The sequence below is a fragment of the Gigantopelta aegis genome, chromosome 10 (genome assembly GCF_016097555.1).
Source record: "Gigantopelta aegis isolate Gae_Host chromosome 10, Gae_host_genome, whole genome shotgun sequence".
Classification (NCBI taxonomy): domain Eukaryota; kingdom Metazoa; phylum Mollusca; class Gastropoda; order Neomphalida; family Peltospiridae; genus Gigantopelta; species Gigantopelta aegis.
This window is the reverse complement of record NC_054708.1, coordinates 67,845,919-67,869,168: the sequence shown is the minus strand read 5'-3', so window position 1 is coordinate 67,869,168 and position 23,250 is coordinate 67,845,919. Positions and strand designations below refer to the sequence as shown.

At 35.1% G+C, this 23,250-nt stretch overlaps 2 protein-coding genes across 8 annotated transcripts in view; both read right to left on the bottom strand.

The window, feature by feature from the left end:
• LOC121383989 (ankyrin repeat domain-containing protein 39-like) overlaps positions 1 to 1,206 on the bottom strand; it is a 4,383-nt gene extending 3,177 nt beyond the window's left edge. The window contains exon 1 of the mRNA XM_041514126.1: positions 982 to 1,206. Coding sequence (XP_041370060.1) covers positions 982 to 1,185 — 204 coding nt within the window. The 5' untranslated portion in view covers positions 1,186 to 1,206. The remainder of the gene's footprint in view (positions 1 to 981) is intronic.
• A 1,780-nt stretch (positions 1,207 to 2,986) lies between these two features.
• The window catches only part of LOC121384256 (clathrin interactor 1-like), a 31,206-nt gene continuing 10,942 nt past the window's right edge, over positions 2,987 to 23,250 (bottom strand). The window contains exons 9-16 of one of the 7 annotated variants that reach the window (XM_041514564.1): positions 22,802 to 23,093; positions 21,262 to 21,378; positions 16,518 to 16,628; positions 13,337 to 13,381; positions 12,003 to 12,129; positions 9,707 to 9,742; positions 7,295 to 7,501; positions 2,987 to 6,560 (exon numbers count right to left, since the gene is read on the bottom strand). In XM_041514564.1, the coding sequence (XP_041370498.1) occupies positions 6,406 to 6,560; positions 7,295 to 7,501; positions 9,707 to 9,742; positions 12,003 to 12,129; positions 13,337 to 13,381; positions 16,518 to 16,628; positions 21,262 to 21,378; positions 22,802 to 23,093 (1,090 nt within the window). In that variant the 3' untranslated portion in view covers positions 2,987 to 6,405. The remainder of the gene's footprint in view (positions 6,561 to 7,294; positions 7,502 to 9,706; positions 9,743 to 12,002; positions 12,130 to 13,336; positions 13,382 to 16,517; positions 16,629 to 21,261; positions 21,379 to 22,801; positions 23,094 to 23,250) is intronic. The other 6 variants (XM_041514565.1, XM_041514567.1, XM_041514568.1 and 3 more) reach the window with 6 other exon arrangements.

Here is a 23,250-nt window from a genome sequence, read left to right as displayed (position 1 = left end):
TCACTACTGACAGTCTCAAAAACAATGTGGTTGATCCCTAAGACATTGTGGCTCCCCACCAATATAAAATTCTGGCTACGCCAATGGGAGCGAACGTCAGATGAATACAATTGTAAGTGAAATGCGAGTGTAGAATTCTTTTTCTGACATATTTTTTTTTAATACAGGGTTAAGGGAAATTAAATCATATTCTGAACCAAGTTATTATAACTTATATACGGCTCTAACGTTTACATAATATACACTGTTGGCCTGTACATCATCTGACAATAGAAACCTACATGTGTAATCTTACTCTCAGTGGATGGTTTGGATTTATATGTAAGAAGCCAATCAGATGCCTTTAAATTGATATCCTACATGTATCTTTTCGTCGTGTCATGTTGCACTGTTGCCGTAAACGTTTTACACAGAGGTACACTTAGTGATTACTGTAAATAATTCGCATTTGTTTAGACATTTGACTGTTCTTTTGCCATTCTTCGTAATTATAGTTAGGTCTATAAACCTTCGGACTATTGAACCTTCGGACCATTGAACCTCCGCACTTAGCTAAATGATTAGTAGGCCTATTAATTGGTACCGAATCATATTGGGCCGAATTTAAGAAGCCTATGTTTCTTAAATGCAGGTTCTGAAAGATTGTAAATGTATGTAGTTACACGAGGTGGGGGGGGGGGGGGGGGGGGTGTGTGTTGACATAATTGTAAATTTTGCCCGTTTTTGTTTTTTCAGGCCATTATGATTTAACTATTGCCAGTATTGGTATTTGTAACAGCAATGGTGTGGTTGTGAACACACGACTTTGTTTTAGCCTGTTTGTGAAAATAGGTGGAACATATCATATGCTATCATAATTAATTAATGTAGGCTAAATAGCAAATATGTTGTGCCTTGTCAATAAGTATTGGTGGGTTGCTTTTTCTTTTACGTTGTTCCCCATGTCTACGCACAATCCTAGTTTTAATAAACCCTACTCACTAAGGCAGAGTATCCTGAACTATCTTTCGTGTTGACATCGACGCCTTTGTCTACTTTTTTCTGAATATCTTTTGAGTCGCCATCTACAGCTGAACTCCATATTCCTCGTTCAAAGTCCAGCTCATTTAATGTCTGCTGTGTGGACGGTGCTACGATCAAATGTCCCGAACAGCATCCTTCCTCGTGAGTGTGCGAGTGCGCCATCCCATTCCTACTTTTATAAAAACTCGATTTGACAGCAAGTCTTGGTCTCTCCCGGACTCATGTAAGAAAAAAAAAAAATAATAATAATAATAAATCAAACTAACCAAATAAATAACACGTAAGACCATGGGCTGTTTTGTGTGTGCTTGGATATTTTTTATTGATTTATTTTTAATTAACTTAATTAATGTTGCGGTAATGCTTCTCGTTTTCTCCCTCCGTTCCTTCCCACCCCACCCCACCCCACCCCAACGTCTGTCTGTCTGTCTGTCTCTCTCTCTCTCCCCCTATACACTTAAGTTGATCTTAGGGCTAAGATAGCTTCGTGGAACGGGGCCCTGAATGATACATTTTACGAATCATAATCACTTCGTACCATACTGCTTAGTTCGTACTTTAGTATTTCGATTATAAAAATTAGCTTGCATTGTAAGCTGCAATGTTATAGGCTGCCTAACCTATAATAATCGGGTGGTGAACAGTGAATGAAGCACGACACAGTACTGGCCATGGGTGGGACATAGCCCGGTGGTAGCGCTCGCCTGATTCGGTCCGTCTAGCATAGATTCCCTTTGAAGGGTTCATTGGGTTATTTCTCGTTCCAACCAGTACTCGACAATTGGTTTTAAAAAAAGCCGTGGTATGTACAGTGGGATGCTGTATGTAAAATATCCTTTGCTACTAATCCAAAAGAAAAGCCCATTGTGTGGCAACAGCAAGCATCTTTCATTATGTGTGTGGTCCTTGACCAATGTCTGACGCCATATAACCGTAAATAAAATGTGTTGAGTGCGTCGTTAAATAAAACATTTCTTTCTTTCTTTTCTTTCCATATAACCGTAAATAAAATGTGTTGAGTGCGTCATTAAATAAAACATTTCTTCTTTCTCCCACTGACAGCCAAAGAGGGCTCCCCATCCTAGTGCTGGAGCAAATCTTCGCATTCGGGCAAGACGAGTTGGGCCTCAAGTTTTCAATCGGAAAACGGTTTTTGTACAAATAAATAAATAAATGCACATTATATTTTGATCCAAACTTCCACCCCATACGCTGATGTAGGCCTACTTATCGACACCCTGTCAAGTATAATAATTTGAAGGTTAAGCAATATTCAAACTTACTGCCAAAGAATTGTGAAACACTGGGATATTGGCTAGTATAGCTACACGTGTCATCACACCCATAAGCGTACTGGCTCCTTTATGTAGCGGGCAGGCGGATTTTTTTTTTTAATTAATGGAAAATGCCCACATTTGGGCAACATTTATTCATACAATTTGCATTACTACAAAACAGCTATATAGGGTCCAAACGAATCACTACCTGTATTACAGTAATACTACTAAAATCTAAATAAATTACCGTATATTTAAGAATAGAAATATATAGGGAAAAGGTTTAACCAGACTTCTTCATCAAACTTTAGAAGAAACTTTCAAATAAAAATACAATAAAAATATTGAAAACAAAATAATTCATTAGTTCGGCAAGACTGCCCCTAGAAAAAATATTGTGAATAGCAGCAGCAAGGGAGGTTTGACATACCCCAAAGAATAGCATATACCAGTCTTTTCTTTGATAATATATATATATATATATATATATATATATATATATATATATATATATATATATATATACATACACACACACACACACACACCACTCACTCTCTCATATAATCGTATATGAACACAAAATAAGACTTAGTTTTGGGCTGCAAATTAATTCTATCAATGCCATGTACTCAACAGGATTATGCCGTTTCCTGTAGCTAAAAAATAACAAACAAAACTAGGAATAAAACTGAATTTTACTCTGTGAAATATACATATTCATATTATTTGCAACAAGTAACAAATGGTATGCTGTGTAAAATGTGCTGACCTTTCATACATGCCTTTCACATACAAACAACAAGTGTTTTACAACTATTTATAAATCAACAAATTATATGTACACATTTTGTAAAAGTCAGGAATGAATATTCACATCTCCATTCTATTCAGAATAACCCACCGTAAATAACAAAATCATAAATACTTTCTCACCTACAAGTTTTGATACAAATATTGTAGACGTTTCACATTATAATGAAAACAAACTTGTACGACTATACAGGGCACCATGTGTGAAGATGTTCCATACATTAAGTAAATAAGGTCATCTATTAACTAAGATAATATATTAACTATGTATTAAAACAAGTTACTGTGTATATATATATATATATATATATATATATATATATATATATATATGTGTGTGTGTATTTAAAACATTTTTTTAAATTAATATCCTATCATTTAGTTACTAATTAGAAGAACATGCTTACTATTGGTGAAATCTAATCAAATAAAATTAATGTGAAATTAAAAAGAATCAGGAAACTTGTAAATCTAGAAACCTGTCTATTCAAATCTCATTTTATTGCACACATAAAAAAATCCATGTTTAAGGAAAAGTCTGAATAATTGTATCTGAGAGCCAAAGTATTTAAGGCAGATTTAGTAAATACAAGGTACAATGAGATGATGGTTACTTCAGAAGGTGTTTGGTGACGCTTTGAATGACGCAGTTTTTCTTTACAAGATCTTAACATTAAGAATCACTCAGATGTTAGACAAATGTTTCTTTAACAAAAGAAGGGGAAAAAAAGAACTTGCTAGCCAAAGTAAATGGAATATTTGAATCATTTGTTTCATATATTTTTTAATTAATTTATTTTTGTAAAATAATAAATCCGTATCAAATAAAAATAAAACTTAAATTTAGATTAATTTTCAATTGTTTACGACTACCACCTAGCTTTTTTCTGTCTTTCAGATTATTTTCTAGGTCAATCATTCTGCTCAGATAGTTACATTATTCAAAGATGCATTTTGACTCAAGCATATAATGTTTACCAACACATTTCTATTATAGCCAGATATCAAGATGAAATACCAACATTGTAATGATTTTTGTTTATTTTATTTGTGAATCTCTTTTCTTTCTTTTTTTGTATAGAAGCTAATGCTGGGTTAAAAAAGTCACAACCAGATTCTAAAAGATATTTACAATTCAGATATTATAGCTGTATATAATGATCAGATTTTTATTTTTTAACAAAGAAGAAATAATTATATTCTGAGAACAATACAACACATTTACAACATCAAAAGATTACTTGGTGGGAACAATGCTGGCAATAGAAATGATCATAATAAATTAACAATAAAAGGCGAGGCAAAGTAAAAACAATACTAGAGGCCTAATTCGCAATGCTTTTTTAAGCAACATTGCATTGTCTTTATGCATCACACTGCAAGATCTCAAAGTTGTGAGAATTTCATGAATTAGGCCCCAAGTAGGTTAACTGATCTCACTGGTATTGATATGTAAAACAAAATTTCTTCACATCGATTCAAATTCTTTCATGTGCACCAGCCCTTGCAATTTGTGTTAGCATTCAGCAATGCTGATGTTAAAGCGAACTAAAACTTAATACCATTTTTCTCTTCACCAACAGTGTGTCAGGGAAGAGGCCCTGGTAAGGATATTTAAATTAAAGATGACAAGGCAAAGGATATTTTAGATGAATCAAACTATTTTCTGAATTGCAAGCTGGTGCATTATGAACAATATTGATTTGTATTAAGAGACCAAACAAAAAACAAACAAAAATAAAAAAATAAAAATACGAAAGTAAGAATGGGGTTTCCTCATTCTGGTCACACGATTGATAGAAGTAATCCTTAAAACTTCAATAAAACATCAGTATTTTAAGTCATGAAAACATCTGTTTATACTTGGTGACTATTAAAACCTTCTAATGTGATCAGAGCAAATGCTGGTCGATCTTGTTTTTGGTTTTTTTGAAACTTTAAGGACAGTCAAAATGGAATAAAATGTTAAGTGAGATAAATTGTGGAACAACTTTCTTTTGAAACACCTTAGATTCTCTTCATTTGATTGTTACATGAAACAGAGAAAGGGTCTTGAAGTATTGATAGCTGCTTTACGTAATATATTCATTTTCAACAATACTAGTGATATTTGTCCACTACTAAAGCCATAGAGGAATATAAAAATTGTAATTACACCATCCAGTTTTCACCGTCTTTTACTCTCTGCCTATTTCCTTTTCAACTTGCCTCATGCCATACTTTCAATTCCAGCATTTTTCACACTAGCTTACACCAACCAGTCTGTCATTGAGACAGAAATAATTTTGTTTGCTCATATTTTTGAAAGCTTCAGTCTTTTTCATGTCAGTCACATGCTCTTGGCCTATAAAAAGTGCTTCTAGCATCATATGGCCTACATATTAAAACACAGATACACTGAACAAAAATAACACATTCCTGCACATTCTATTACACTGTAAAGGTATCATTTGTTTCCAAATCATCATTTCTCCAAAACAAATTACATTTAAGTTCTAACTCATCAATCTGTTTTGTTTAAAAATGTTCAATATGTTTTCACAACTCTTATGGTATAATGATCCTATAAATATGACTTATTGTTTCGAGCACAGATACAGCCTATTGCTAAATGAATTTTAACAGAAGTTTTGGTTTGAAATATGATAGCTGAACATAATGCTTACAGATATTTACACAGTAAAAGTATGCCCCAATGCAATCTTTGGCAAGCAACTACAGCTATTCCCCTTTAAACTCCATGGTTAATAAAATAAGACTCCATGTTTGTTGAATATGACCAGAATCGGGATCTGATTAACAACATGATCAGTGGCGCCTAGGGTATTTTTCATCCTAAGAAAGCCTTCAGATGTGCACCCAGCACCCTAGACACTGTAGGTAAGCTAATACTGAAGCAAAGGATTTGTATCATTATTATCAAACTTTTGGACCCATACTTAAGGAACTCAATACTTTAATAACAGCTCGCCCACACAGACCACATGCAGTTACAGCCTGGAGTCTTCGCTTAAGTCTCGAATCTGGATTATAATGTTACGTGAGCATGGATCCCAGTGAATCTGGATTATAATGTCACATGAAACATGGATCCAGGTGTCTTCGATGATCAACACTGAACAGAATTCTACCCGACTCCCAATCTAGGGTGCTATACATAAATGTTGAACTGATTCATACTTTGGCAAATGAAGAATTTTCAAATCAAAACTTCTGAGATGTCTGGTGCCATACTTAGGTGTTTCGAAATATAGAAAATGATGTTTAGTGGAATGAACAGAGGTTTGGCACGCTATTGCGCAACATTTCCGAATGTAGAAAAGGCATTATCTGTTCGTTTTTGAAATGCAGTCTGTCCCATCATAGAAGTCTGCATTGAACCAGGCATTCCAATGCTGCCTGCAGGCACTGGTCCCACCATACCCACAGTTGGCTGCATACCCATGGCTGTAATTGAAATAAATTGAATCAAATAATTGTCAAGACATCTTTTAATAATTACACTTTATGAGGAACAGAGATAATGCACACAAAAAAAGGTAATGCATTTGTTGAGAGTGTAAAACAAAAAAAATCAAATAAATACTTTTTTAAACAAGAATTCTGCGGAATTCTACCATAAACATTATCGGTGCACTGTGATGAACTTGTATTGGTGCAACTATAAATGACATTTCATTGACATAGGACGTATAGTTTGTGAGAAAATTATCTAACTGCGAAACTTTAATGTTAAAACAAAAGTTGATGTGCTACTGTCATGTTTTTACTTCGTAAAGGCAGGACAAAAACTAGCATATAGATGAACGTCCATAGTTCCGACTTATAAACCAAGTTTTACTGAATTATAATTTATAGTTTGTGATAAACACAAAAGCTGACAACTTACCACCAAAATAGTAACAGATATTTTGCCTTAGTCAAGGTAAGATAAAAGTTAAGATTCAAACTATAGTGAACTCCAGTCACATTTGTAGCTATATAAAGGGTATGAAAAAAACAAACATATTTAACTGATAATGTATAACTGGATGTATTGTGATGGCCAATAAATAACCAATAAATTGTAAACAAGGATTAGGGAGACTGTGCATTTTTATAGGAACCTCATACATGTATGCGATTCATTAACAACTGAAAATTGGGTGGTGCGTTTTTATCGCAGATCAGTATTTTCTCACTTGGACTCATCATTGGGCGAGGTGACATCATCATCATTGGCTGGTTTGGCTGGAACCCAGATGGTGGCATTGCACCCATTCCTGGTGGCACTGCACCCATTCCTGGTGACACGGCAGCCATACCAGGTGACACGGCTGCCATACCAGGTGACACGGCTGCCATACCAGGTGACACGGCAGTCATACCAGGTGGTACAGCAGTCATACCTGCAACAAACAGAATACCTGCATGGAACCACCAAACTACAGCACCAAGCTATTACGTAATGAATATGCGGTCATAAATAAATTTAAGACTTGCACTGAAAATGAAAAATAATTCTACCGTATCACTTAATAAAACAATTATGGTTGATGCCAAGGACAAACATATAGCAGAGGGATTTTTTTTTTTAAATTCATTATTGGGTATTTGTTAAAGATTATTTCTGATTAATTTATTAGTTTATCATTTACTCAGTCACGAAAAACATCATGTGAAGCTTAAGTATATCAAATTCAATGTAAATGGACTAATGATAGTAAAATAAATAATAAAATGTTTAGCACTTCACAAGTTTGACTGATAAAATTAAATAATTTAATGATCATTAAGAAAGCTTTTCCAAAAACATTGAAGGTGTTAAACATAGTAAATATGACTAAACAGTAAGGAGATGAAAAAAAAAGAAAGACACAAAGACCAATTTATTTTGCTAGAAGAAAAAACACAGTTCAGTGAAGTATAAATGTATGCGAAGGACCTTCATTTAGCACCTTTATGTAAGGCAATCATCAAAACTGTGGTTTTAACAGGTTAACATTAAATACTCTCTAGTCATACATGTATAAGAAATAAAAACAATTTTAAGCTGCAACACTGCAATATAAAACCAAAACTTTTTATGACCTCAACTGAAACCACAAAAAGGTTAGTGGCCACAAATCTTCAAAATACATGCATTTTATATTCTCAGAAATAGTCATGCACATGCATAATTAGAAATAGGTTTATCCAGCTATATTCCAAAGTGTTTTAGGTTAGTTCTGTTTTGCTTTCCTGAAACCATTGGTTGTATAATAATATTAATATTAATATTAATATTGATATGGTTGCAGCACACTTTCAACTAAAACAATGTTTGTAGACAAGACAAAGAAACCTTCATGGTATTATTTCTATATAAAAAAAACAAGAGTACCAGTGAGGTATATGATATGTCCGTTATTTGCATCACAGTGACCTAGTAATAGTACACGACACACCGCCATCACATGTTTTTCCTACATGTGAGGTTTGACAGTCCTGTATGCATCTGTATGCAAGATATGGTCCGGACAAGGATTTACTGTTATGCCAGGTAAACCGTGACAAGTAGGTTACAGTGACCTAGTAATAGTACATGACACACCGCTATCCCATGCTGTTCTTACATGTGAGGTTTGATGGTCCTGTATGCATCTGCATGTAAGATATGGTCTGGACAAGAAAAAGTTAACAGATGCACATACAGACTGATGGATGGACAATGCCATACCATAATATGACCCATTACAGACGGGTGTATAAAAAAAATTAAACCACCAAACCCACCTCACAAAAGTGTATTTTGAAAACCACACACACCAACATGGCCAGTACTAACTTATTGCAGACCTAACTTAACCTTCCAAATACTACTGGGATCAGAAGAATGATATACATGAATGGATACAAGTTCAAAGATTAAAAGGACAGTAAAGCACAAAAAAAAACACAAGAACACTGCAACATATTGCTCACACTATGAATTTAAGCTGTTATCAAAATGATCACATCATGATATAGCAGGAATGCAAGACATTTTCCAATATGATTATACCTGAACTACATAAAATTAAATATTGCAACTGAACTCGATTTGAAATTTGTCTTGCATTTCATCAAATTTCTGGGGAAAACCGTACAACAGCTGTATGAAGTCTATTAACATCTAGTTGTAGTGATCCAGTTATAGAATGTATTTTTATGGAACAGCTGATTCGGATTATATCTACAAAATGTTAACAGGATGTTGCCAGAATATAGTACTAGGAGTATATGTCCAGAAAATCAACAGTGGCTGTTTATGCAACAGCCTAATACGACCATAGCTAGTCATCTTTCAAATCAAAAAGATCAAAATAAAGTTGAAAAAAAACCCCACCAGTTAAAGAAGACAGATGGCCTCTCATATGTTTCCACTGTTTAAGAAAACATCATGCTAACAAAATAATAAATAACCAAACTTAACTGAAAATCATTCTAGTCAATGACACAAGAAATAGAGCTACATCGTAAGTGGCATAAACAGTTGGAACATTTGAACGTGTTGCTAGTAAATGAAAACAGAAACGGAAGTCCTTCATGCCCCATTTGTATGCCATGCAGAGTTAGTGTGATCAGCTACAGACCTGAGTATCCCATTTCGGGGTACCATACCATATAGCCTTGGGGAGAGAAGAAGCAAAAAGATGCATGTTAGTGTCACAGCTCCTCCTCAGTTACAACTTGTTAACAGTTTAACATACGCCATACACCACATACAAATCCTGAGCTTAATGATCTATCGGGATATTATACAGGGTAGTAATGAGTAATACTTGTGGCCCTGAAGTAGCTATATAATGGCACTCATATAGTGGACACAGCAGTGTTTATAGACATGATTTGTAATCAAAAGGCTTTAATGCCTAGAATTCTGTATTTTGAGTCACTGTCTAAAAAACTAAGTTTGTCACGCAACCCATAGGCGAACGGGATCCCATTTTTGTACAGGGGCAGGGTGAATTTTGCCCGAATTAAATGAAAATGCCCAAATTTGATTACAACGTTTATATACTCTGTCAAAAAAGAAACGCATAGACGAAATATTCATGGAATTACCTCTTTAATACAGAGTGGCATAATTTCGTTATTTATGATCGTATCAGTCAAATTTGACATGAGTATGTGACAATGTTCTTGCTATGGACTGACGGCAGTGGAGGCATTTTCGTCGCCAAACAGTGTCGCATGAGGGCGCTGAAATCAGTAATTTGTGTGGCCACCAGCAGCAGCAATCACTGTGCGACATCTCCTTGGCATAGACTGAATGAGTCTCTGAATCCGGGCACGTGGAATCCTAGCCCATTCTTCCTGCAGTGCATGTGACAGTTGCGGAAGCGTCTGAGGCTCCAGGTCACGCTGGCGTACACGTCTGTCCAGTTCGTCCCATAAATGTTCAATGGGGTTGAGATCTGACGATCTTGATGGCCATGGCAGCACATTAATGTTCTCATTCTGTAGGAAATCCATTGTTACACGTGCCGTATGCGGCCTGACATTGTCCTGCTGAAAGAGTGACACAAGTGCAGAACCCGGATGTAGCGATCTTGTGCTGCAGTTGTTATGCGAGGTCTCCCACTTCTGGGCTGGTCTTCAACTGATTGAAACTGCTGGTACCTGTCCCAGAGACATGAAATGGTGCTCTCATGGACGTTCATGTGGCGTGGGACTGCTGACTGCGATTCACCTAACTGGAGGCGGCCTATTGCAATGTTTCGATTCGGCAGGTTTAGTCTTGGCATCTTGTAACTCATCTACGTCGAAATGGAAATGAGGCATCATTGCAGCTTTAAATACCCATCACTACCCAAATCTTTTCCCCGAGTTTCACGTGCATTCACCAAAATCTTACCATTTCATGCCAATTTCCTGCAATTGTCGCACAACGTGCGTTAAATTTGTTTTAGGGTGCACTTGGGCATGCTGTCCCATTCCAGGAACATTAACAAACATGGTCATTCAGCAACATTGTAAAAAAAAAAATGGTTTATAAAATCAAACAATTTTCTTCTTTCCCTATCACCTATGCGTTTCTTTTTTGACAGTATATTAGCATTACTTCCAAACAGCTATATATGGTTGCAAACAAATAACTATGCATTTTTATTTGGATTACAAGTAATATCAGGGCTAGCTCTGCCACTTGCCAAATTTGCCAATTGTGAATTCTAAGAACAATTAGCGAATTTAATTTAGCGAAAAAGAAATTGTGTAATGATTGACATCTTATTAGAAAATAACTCTAGATTTTTATTTTTAGACAAGTTGGTGAAATGTTCTGACCACCCAGAGCTAGCACTGAATATTGTTGGTAGAATGATGAAAATATATGGTGAAAAGGTTTCAGGCCTGCTCATTTTACCCAAATATCTCTATCGTTTTGCCCAAATTTGATGATTTGCTCCAGCACTGGAGGGGCTGTAGCCTCCCCCTTGCCCAGTAGTAAAGCACTCGCCTGATGTGCAGTCGATCTAGGAACAATCCCAGTCAGTGAAATAAAAAGTAGAAAAATCACACTCCGTGTTGTGTGAACCAAGCCTGGCAAAGTGCTAAATTAGCTATTTGGCAAAAATCAAGTGAGCATTTTTAATATATATATATGCTTTGTTGCTTTTATATAATCTTAATCGTGATCCAATAGCAGAACAGTGCATCTTATACTACAGGTGTAAAGTGTCACATTTTAATTAATGACATCAAAGCAAGTTCTATGTTTTGTGGATAGATTACTAAAAACATTAAGAAACAAAAAAAAGGGGGGAAAAAGGAAAACATTAAAAAAAGTATTAAAAACAAATAATTAAAAAAACAAAACATTTGGTAGCATTCTAGAGTAGACTGAATTTCTACTCCAGTGTGACAACAGTTGTTTTGGGTACTGACCAGAAGATATGACGTTTCCTTGCTGTAACTGGTTCATGCTGGGTGACGCATGCTTCTGGAAGCGGTTAGCAGGGTTCAGAGACTCCAGATTAATGTCCACTTTGCCAGATTCAGTCCACGTGTTCTTCTGAAAAATATTCTCTCATTAAAAAACAAAAAACTTTATTTCTTGAACTTGTTGTTGACATTACGCAGGGATTTATTCAGGAATTTTCCCATCTGATGAGATTGGCAAAATTAGTGCAATTTAATCATAATTGCATGGAACATTGTTTTCAAAATCTTGATTAACAATATTTCTAGTCAATTGAAAATTTATGAGCAATTACTTTTTAATGTTTTAAAACTGAGTAGTGATCTCAAATTGCGACAAGATATTGAACAAAATGTTCCCTGAATTGGAATATTTGTTCAGACCACTGAATGATACAGTACACCACTGTTAAATTAACTGTTAAATTAATTTATTAGAATAAACATAATTAAACATATATATTGGGGATTTTTAGCATAAAAATTGGGAATTTTTAGTGCTATTTTAACCCCTGCAATAAACAAGCTGTGGTAAACAATTATAATGTAGTCCACAGCAAAAAAAGGTGCTATGGAGAATGAAAAACTCCACAACTATATCCACAGCATTGCTGATTGCTGATGGCAATTGCAGAGGTTGCACTTTCTTTGGAAAGGAGCTTATTTTCAGACCCACTGAATGCCTGGATAAAACCCTGCTACCTTCATGAAAATCAGATATATGATGGTGAAAATTAAGAGTACAACAATACAACATCTAAAGCATCAATGTCCACAGGTTTAGAGTCATAATGAAAAAAATAACAATAACAGATTTTTTAAAGAAATAAAACTTGTCATACAAAACAAAGATTAAGTAACAACGACATAGTACTGATGAAACAAATTATGAGAAATGGAACACACAGTTATAACTGATTCTTGACATAGCAGAAGCAAGAAGTAAAGTTTTAGAAATGAAACAATAAAAAGTAAATCATTTAAAAAGTAACTTGAAAGTATTCTTTGATACTCCTTTACATATTTTTAATCTTTTATTATACTTTTTTTTTTACTCTACTGTGGAAATATGAAAAAACCCAAATGATTTTAAATAAGTTTGTATTTCATGTAAAAGAAGCAAAACACAAACAACACTTTTTTGAGTTTTCAACATATATGTATTATACCATTAAAATTAAATAAAAACAAATTACACATGGTGTGAACAAATTCTGAATCACTCTTCCAAAATTAAGATTTTTTGTGCCCTACTTGAATAACATTTCTCTTACAGACTGTCAAACTGGCTGTCAACCAACCTTGTTTGTTTCTAAGCCTTTTTCGCTTGATTTCACAGTGCCATCCTAAACACCAAAATGGAAGTGCAAAACAACAAAACGCAAATTAGTAAAATTGAAAAGAAAAAGGTGAGATACATGTACTTGTAGTACAAAACTAAAGCAGATTAAAGGGATATTGGCTAAAAATAGGACAAAATAATTCTGACAATTCTTTCACTCCCAACTACCTCAAAACGTGTTTCTAGTAAGACTGTCCACAGAAACTGTTTGGTCTTCTGTAATGCGAACCATCATTTGTTAACAGTTGGTATGAATTTTATTCATTTCATAATGCAGCGGAAATAAACAAAAAAGCATATACAGTCAAACCTGTTCTAGCTGCCACCTGTAAATCAGCAATCACCTGCCTTAAGTGGCCATTTTTGTTCTCCCAAGTGATTTATAATGTAAATGCACCTGTAATAAGCAGTGGCCACCTATATCAGATCCATAATTACTAAAATACTTGTATTAAGCGGCCACAGTAAATGTTTACTATTATATAAAAGGGATATTTGAACAACTGCGATAAGGTGCAGCAAATAACCGATCTTCACACCTTCAGGAATATTAGTACCTATTCAGTCCCAACATTTCAACTGTGTATCAATTAAGAAAGTATGACTCTGTAATGCATTTAACTGCCTTTGACCAGGCTAAGCTTGACATATGTAGATTCACTTACTATGACAATACACCGCATAAAGTAGGAATTAAAGGGACAAAGAAAACAAACGTATTGAGAACGGTTAATTCAATGCATTCCAGTTGCATTTTTTCTGAAGGAGGCGACATGTCAAAAGTTGATTTATAGTCCACTGTGAAGCACACATCTGTTAATTAGCAGTACGGTAAAACAAGAAACAACAACAGATGTTTTAAAGATTCTATATATGGCAACCTGTAATCAGTGGCCACTTTTATCTACTCCCTTGTGTGACCACAAAACAGGTTTGACTATATTAGGAAAACTGATTAGCCTGGGCCCCATTCCTCAATGCAATCTTAGAGCAAAGCTCACCTGAAGTGCATAACTACCATATGCACTTAAGGTGGTCTTAGCACTAAGATCACTTCGTGGAACTGGGCTCTGGGCAATTTAACAAGAAAAACCAAACATACAGAGCTCAAATTCTCCAAGAATTATCCCACTGAAAGCTTTATTATATTAATTAACAATATTTGCCTTATTTACAAATTCAAATTGGAACGTGGCATTCACATACTTTAAGACAGGTTTTGTTAAAAATAATTATTACAAGTAAAGTAGTTTGTAATTAATCGGTTGTCATTTTGTTCAGCATAGTTTTGCACAAATCGACAATAACTGAAGTTAGTGTCATGGCAAGTTAACTAGTTGTAATTCAAACTAAAAATAACTATGTGTTGATATCTTTTGGCTCATTGCATATTTATTTTATGACTGTTTAAGACTTGTCGAGTTGTTCATTCTCTGAATTGATTGGCCAAAAGGGTAGATGTAGCCCAGTGGTAAAGCATTCACTTCATATGTGGTCGGTCTGAGGTCATCCCCACCAGTGGGCCCATTGCGCTATTTATTGTTCCAGTCAGTGCACCACGACTAGTATATCAGTAGCAGGCATCGAAATAAGCATTGTGTCTGGTAACCCAATTACAGGTTACCACAACATATAGCCTGGTAACCCATAGGTTACCACAACTATATGAAAGTTAGAATTGAATTCCTATTACTACTACTTTTAACGCCCTTGTATGTGTGCCAGATGATTAGATTATATGATTACATATAATTCTTTACAAGTATGTGACTCATATTTAATAACTGAACAATTGAATACATAAATTGATTAAAATTAAAATGTTCTGTTTTCTATTTTCTCGTATTTTATCATACAACAATGAAAGATAATAATAATTCTGAAATTGTATCGGTACGCACGAACATCGGTACGAGAAATGAAATCCGGAAGTAAATTTATCTAGTGGGCGCTGTTTAAACGCGGAACCCGAAACCGATATGTATTAACCTGCTCATATACCACTGGAGTTTTGAGCATGTCTGTCGCGGGTCCGGTCTCTGGATAGCCAATGGCCTGACCCGCGACAGAAGCTTAAACGTGGATTGCCGAAACTGCTTGCAATTGCACAAGTGCGCACAAACATCGGTGCAATTTCGTACGAGAAAACGAAACGCGGAAGTAAATTCATCTAGTGGACGCTGCTTAAACGCGGATTAACTATAATTGCTTGCAATTGCACAAGTAAGCGCGAACATCGATGCAATTCCTTACGAGAAAATGAAACGCAGAAGACCGGAATGCATTGTCTGGTTTACACGACTTTTCTTACCCTCCCGGTAACCTGAACGACCGTTCTCGACTTATTTCGATGCCTGAATAGCTGTGGTATGTGTTCTCCTGTCTTTGCGATGGTGCATATAAAAGATCCCTTGCTATTGATGAGAAAATGCAACAGGTTTCCTCTCAAAATTACCAAATGTTTGGACATCCAATATCCAATGATTAACAAACCAATATGCTCTAGTGATTTGATTGGTCAATTAAAATAGTTATTATCCGAGTACATGTAAGTTAAAACAACCCCAGCAAAACAAAATTATTATTAATAAACAGTGATCCTGAAATGTTTTCTTTGTCTTTGTTATAATACAAATCATGACGACAATTATTTACAAGAAAATACATCTCAAGGCAAAATCTACAATATGAAGAAATATCACTAACAACATCCATATCCACAAGAAGGTACTGAAATAAAAGTCATGCAAAACTAAAAAAATCCCATTGAAATTAAGAGGTAAATGACTACAGGAATTTGAGAAAAATCTGTAAGACTTGTATCAGTTATTAGCGAAATGCTATCATACGTACATGTAGGCATTACAGATGGTTATGTTGAATGTAAAGAAAAATAACGTACATGTCTCATTACACATTTACAAGTGTATCATGTATTATTACATTTACAACAAAACCTTTATCATCCACACAAACTGTTCACTTTCCTTTTCTTATCTTTCTTAATTAATTTATGAAAATCATTTCGTTGTTTTTTTTCTGAACTGGCAGACCGTCATAAATTCTGTATTGCACACATGTAATAAAGCCTTAGACCGATGAATTGAGCTTTCTACCGAGTGTGTTGCTTCCTAACTTACCTCGTTTTGAGAGCCGAGTATATTTTGTGGATGGTTCAAACTGCCTGAGGTGGATATTTGCATTGGCTGCATCATAGGGGCTGGATTCATGGGGCTCTGCACCATCACTGGCTGAGAATGGATGTGTGTTGGGTAAGGAAAGGTTCTAACTCTAACAGGGGACAAATACAGCTTCTACACTCTTGTATCATCTTACAAATAGACCTCTTTCACATTCCCATTGCACATGTGCGTGAAGAGTACCATCCCTTGCCGAACTGGAGGGTATCGAGGCTATATACAAATTGGGGGGCATGATCGTCTGAGTAGCTTCGTAGAAGCTGTGAATCTCTAGCGACTAACGTACATATTTCGTATAAGATGTTAAAATGGCTGCGAAAAACAGTCTACTAAAGTTTACATCGGAAGGTTTAAGACCAAAAGCAGTGAAACATTAACTTAGACGAAGTCTCTGGAGCCGCCTGTCAAGGGTATCAACGCAAAATTAAAAGATTAATACAATAAAATTAACTTCAGTGGAATATGTTTGTTACTTTTAATAAATTAGAATTATAGTTAAATATTCACACGGATTTCCAGTTTAATTCTCCACATGTATCAGTATTTAAAATTTAATAAAATATGCCTTCCTTTCTCCCTAAAAACCCCACCGAAACCCTTAACTCACATAGACCTTTATCAGAGCTCTACTTTGCCCTTATTATTTCATTAAAAAACAGACAGTCGTACAACTACTAATCAATGTTACATGTCAATCCACAAATATATTTATGTATTTATTTATTTATTTACTTATTTATTTATCTTATTTTATTTATTATTTTATTTTATTTTTATTTTCACTATCATTTATATCAGATACATACAACTTCACTTGAAATAATATCTGATATTTACGAAGTTTTAAAACATATATGAGCCTCATACGCGAAAACCTACAACTTAGCATGGCGCCTGAAACCGAGTAAACGTAGCTCAAAGTTTGACGTCACATGTAAATGCGGAAGTAAAAGTTGACATGCTGTTTGCGTTGTTTGTTTTGAAGAATTTAGAAGATGACATCTTCTTCTTTACATGAAGATCAGTTTAAAGTAAACATATATCTGTATGTACAATAGTGTTTGGTTACTATTTTGTATTTTGTACCTGAGAACATTGGTCGAGATCGTTAGCGTTACCATCAGTACTTTGATACACATTTACAAGCATAGGGAGAAGTCCTATATATCGATATGGTATGCAAGTATCACACGTTTTTATAACGTACATGATTATACATAACAAAGTTCAGCAACTTTTCCAGAGTGGTAGACCCATGCAATCCGATACGATCCTAATTTGATGTTTGGTCTAACTTATGAATATTGTATATAACTTCAGGCCTGTAGCCAGCATGATTAGTGTGCGTGTGGTGGTGGTGGTGGTGGGGGGGTGTGTGTGTCGAAATTTCATGTAAACATAACTCATCAAACACGAGCACTGAAGGTGCAGAGCCGTAGACTGGGGGTGGGGGATGGAAGGGGGGGGGGGGGTGTCCCCAGATTTATACACACACACACACACACACACACACACATATATATAACCCCTTGCCAAACAATGAGATGACGCCAGTTACACTCGAGAATAATACACGAACGTTTGTTGCGAAATATGTTAACAAGTTGCTTTAAGTTGTGGTATGCATGTAAAATGGCCTGGTCACAAAGCCACGACAAGAAACCGTTTGTTTTTAGTCGTACCAATGTATTTATAATAAATGATACATGGCATACTTCTCATACAAACAAAATAGCATACACGACATCCTTTGATGGGTCATTGGTTGGGACTGGAAATAATCAAGCGGGTCCACTGAGGATGATTGAACCTTCAGCAAATGAAACCTCAGACAGTCGTTCTTACTATGTTATCCTGGTCATTTGGGGACAAGGACTTTTATATGTAAAATCCTATTTTGTTTTTCATTTGAGCGGAACTCTCAATCCTACGTGGGGGGATAGTCTGATCCCCCCAATCCCCCTCCTGGCTACGGGCCTGACATGGTACTGAACATGTTTGCTTCAAACATTCAAACGAATTACCTTATGACTGCACATAATAAACCCTCATGAGTTTATAATAAAGAGACCATCCTGAGTTTGTAGCTATATTATCAAGCTGTCGGCAGGTCTAATCTGTTATAAATAAAACTTACATCTTTCTTAGGTTAAATAACCTTGCTTCGAATTTAAATAGCTGTATATGCAACAGTGTTACATTTCTGACCATTCTAAGGTTGGTAGCAACCGAGAAGTTGAAGGAGTGACTATAGCCCCACTTTTATAAACCTGGTTTAAAATATGGCTTTTGCCCTCCCCCCCCACCACCAACTAAACTGTCCCTCCTCTACAGATTGTGCCCCCTCCCCTCCCCCAACTCCAGATATCGTTCCTACGGGCTTGATTCTAATGTTTTATATACCATAGCTCAAATTTTATATGTATCATTTAATTTTATTCCAAATACTGAACAAAATTTTAAATAACTTGGTGAAAAGAAATCCCAATTAAAATCCTGAATGTATTTATCTGTATAAATATTTAAATCATGTTAAATATAATAAATATCTGCATATATACACGTGCACACACATTAATATTATTTCAGCCCATATCCGATATTTATTGTGTACAAATCCGAAACGATGGTTTGTCGGGCGTTAACAACCAAATATTTTTTATTTCATGATAAGCAATAATTCACAAATGTCTCCAATAAGTCTTGTTGGATGTCGACAGAATTTTTCGGGTTCTCTACTGATAGAATAATTAATCATGGAGATATTCACATTCCTTTTGCGTGGCCTCCCATTGTCTATGCCCCCCCAACTTGCCCACAGGTCTATTTCTCGCGTGAGTTCACAGTTTGCGTCCTCGAGTTACCCCGCAACAGGCACATGCGCAGTGGAATGTGAAAGAGGTCTATTCTTGAATGTGCCATTACTTGAACTAGAAGTTGAACAAGCAAGTTTTTTTTTTAACCACACTAGTGTCAAAGTAACCCATCACATTCAATGTTGTTCCATAAAATGACAAATGAATGTTTTTTTAACAAATGAAAATACAACACCAAACAATTAAAGTGCCTAAAAGTGCTTTCTTGTGATTTTTAAGGTGCTTACATTTAGGACAATGATATGGTCAAAATTGTATTGCCATACATCAAACAAACATTGTAATACAGTTGATATTATTTAATATTCATGTTTCCTTTTCAAATAAAAGCAGATGGAATAAACATTTTAATGAACTTTGTTTATTAGTTATAGACAAGTTAAAGGGACATTCCCGAGTTTGCTGCAATTTTTAAGATGTTATCGACTAACAGAGACTTTTTAACAACTGTAATTACATATCAAATATATTTTTCTGCATAAAAATATTAGTGGCTGTATATTAAACATGTTTCTGGTCATTCTAATATTTGTACTACCGTAGGTTAAATTTCATTTTATTTCCTAAAATAAAAAATTTCGTATACCGGTATACGAAATTATTTGAAGACAAAATCCAGTTTGGGCTTCTTACATATATTAAGACGACCAGAAACACATTGAATATACAGACACTGATATTCTAAACAAGAAAATATATTTAATATGTAAGGTTAATCATAGAAATGTTTAATTTTTTGGAAACATCTTACAATGCAGCAAACTCAGGAATGTCCCTTTAAATGCCAAGTCATTTAGTCAGTTGTTTTTAGTAACAGTACTGAGGGCGGAATTAAAGTAGCAAACATGCTAATTTTCTTGAAAAGGGAGGATGGCTTATTAGGGGAAACAATAATGTGTAAAAATTGTGATATGTAAAACTGTACAGCGGTTCGTTTCCAGTATACAGGTTTATGGTTGCAGCACTACTTACTGACATTTATAATGTATTTGCTTTTTATAATATTCAGGAATAACACAAGATTTTAAAACCAGTCCATCATTTACATTTTTTATTTTTTAAATCCAACATTTACCAGTGGTGAAAAAGAAAGGTCATAATAATATGATTAAATTGTATATGATGAGCATATGCCGTTTTTATATACGAAGTGACATTAATGCCTGTACATAACAAGTTTTAGCTGTATTTGAGCCCTGTGTGTAATATATTAACAGAAGTGAATGAATAACAAAAGAAAAAACATAAAACACAAAAAAGCAGAACTGTAAATTAATAATGTCCCCTGTCAAAACTAAAATTATTAGTGAATACCCAATTTTATTCATAAAAGCTTTAACATGAGTAAAAAGTGTACTTTCATTACATAATGGAATGTAATACATTAACTTCTGTAATTTTATCAAAGTGTTTTGGTCTCATTTAAATAATTTTCATTTATTATTACTCTTTTTAAATTGTGTTTATTATCTTCAATTTTATTCAATCAACAATACAGATCAAAACAAATCAAATACTCATTTCCAATTATTAACACATAAAATGTCAGTCTGTTTCCAACTGAAAGATGCAAATGTTTTCCGGACTCCTTGGAAACTAAAAATATCCAGTATAAGTGGCAACGAAAGACCAACTATGTTTGCTGTAATGGTGGGTAAAAATCGTAAAAACGTTCAACACTTAAAATGGGACACATCTAGGGAAGGATAGAAGCATCACAACAGCCATTAAAGAGCAGATTTATTATTTAAGTCTTCCATCTAAAATCAGTCATATTGGAAATCAAAATCGGTTTTTCTCTACAATACCTGTTGTCCCATTTGAATGCCGGGCATCATTCCCATGGTCCCTTGCATCGGTAATTGAGTTACCATTGGCATCTGACCTGGCATAGCCATTCCTGGCGTGGACATGTTATTTGTTACCTAGAATGTAAGACATGCTATTCAAATTGTCAGTAAAAATGAGGGTTGCCAATAAAAACATTCTTTATACATCTTTCTTGCAGGTAGATTAAAATTAATATGATACACTTTTCACACACATAGCAACAGGCTGTTAACATTATTGGCAATGAAAATGGATTCGTCTAGTCTTCACGAGTAAAGGCGGAACCACCACTCGTGATCCCCCCCTCCACTCTCTACTGGAAAGTTTTAGGAGAGGCAAACTGATTGCCATGCAACAAAATATTTAAAACATTTTATTTGAAAATTCGTGTGATTGTTCACCTAGCACCATTTCAGGACAGTGATCTTCAGTTTTGCCTTATTTTGCTCACAACGAAGACTCTAAGTGAAGCTGTAACAGTATGACAAAAAGACAAGTGCCAACTAAGTTACTGCTTTTTGGCATCATCAAACATATGGTTCAATCTATGAATAGGCCTTTGAAAACTGCAAGAATGGTAGTTTTGTTTGTGAATCACTCACAAAAGCCTAACCTAATCTTCGTTAACGCATTAAATTTAGGACATCATTTACATGTTAATGATACATTAAGCAAAAATGGAACAGGTTCCATTAGTTTGTTTTTGTGTATCCCATAAATCGTTTATGCAAATTTTCATCCTCAGAAGCCTGTATGAAATCAAGAACCAATAATAACCAGTACTCCGTTAGATCTAGAAACAAAACTGAAAAGTGTAGTACTTTTTTAACTGGCTAAACCCTAAACATGCATTGTGCTCAATAAAGACTATTTTTATTGGTGTCACATTTACCATTTTAACCAACTAAACACTACATTTGCAATGTGCTCTGTAAAGATAGCATTTTTATTGGTGTCAATTTACTTTTCAACATACAACCAAACCTTCTTTTGTGTGCTTATAATCCTCAAGTCGAAAATGAATCTAGACATCAGATCTGTGTTTTTGGAAAGCAAACAATGCCAACACTTAAAAATGATGTCACTGATTCCCGATATAGTCACTGGGTTTAATGTTAACAAAAACCAGTCCAGGTGACCATTTTTCTGCTGTCTGGCTTAACTTTACTTAAAGTCAACAATGAAAATGAAATAGTTAGGTTTTGTTCAATGACACCACTAGAGCACAATGATTTATTAATCATTGGCCATTGGATGTCAAACATTTGGTAATTCTGAATTAGTCTTAGAGAAGAAACCAGCTAGATTTTTCCATTAGCAGTAAGATATTTTTTTATATGCACCATCCTACAGAGACGATTTGATATACCAGTCATGGTGCACTGGCTGGAACTAGAAATAGCTCAATGGGCCCACCAACAGGGATCGATCCCAAACTGACCGCACATCAAGTGAGCACTTTACCACTGGGCTACGTCCCGCCCCCAAAAATGAAATAGAATAGAAATAAAACACTACCATTTGTATTCCCATGGTTTGTCCCATAGACATTGTAGTTGTTGAAGCAATCCCCATGGAAATGGCCGAGTTCATCATGGGCATGGCTGGCTGTCCAGTTTGTGTAGGCGACTGCATCAATGGCATCGTGCCTGTCTGACCTGCGGACAAAGGCTGCATAGACGGCAGCTGGGGCTCCGACGGTGCCAGTGGCGATCCCAGTGGGTCGAATGGGTCGATGGATGACTGGGGAGAAACAGCTTTTGGGGAATCACCAGAATTGAACTTGGAAAAATCAGCAAAACCAGCTTGGCTGAAATAATAATATAAATGTGTTATCATTCCAATTTAATTTTATAATCAAGTTATGAACAGAGCTATACAGGCATTTTGTATAGGGAACAATAACTGTGTTTTGTTGTTAGCTAAATTTTGATTTTGCGACGAGATGAAGTAGCCCAAAAATCTAT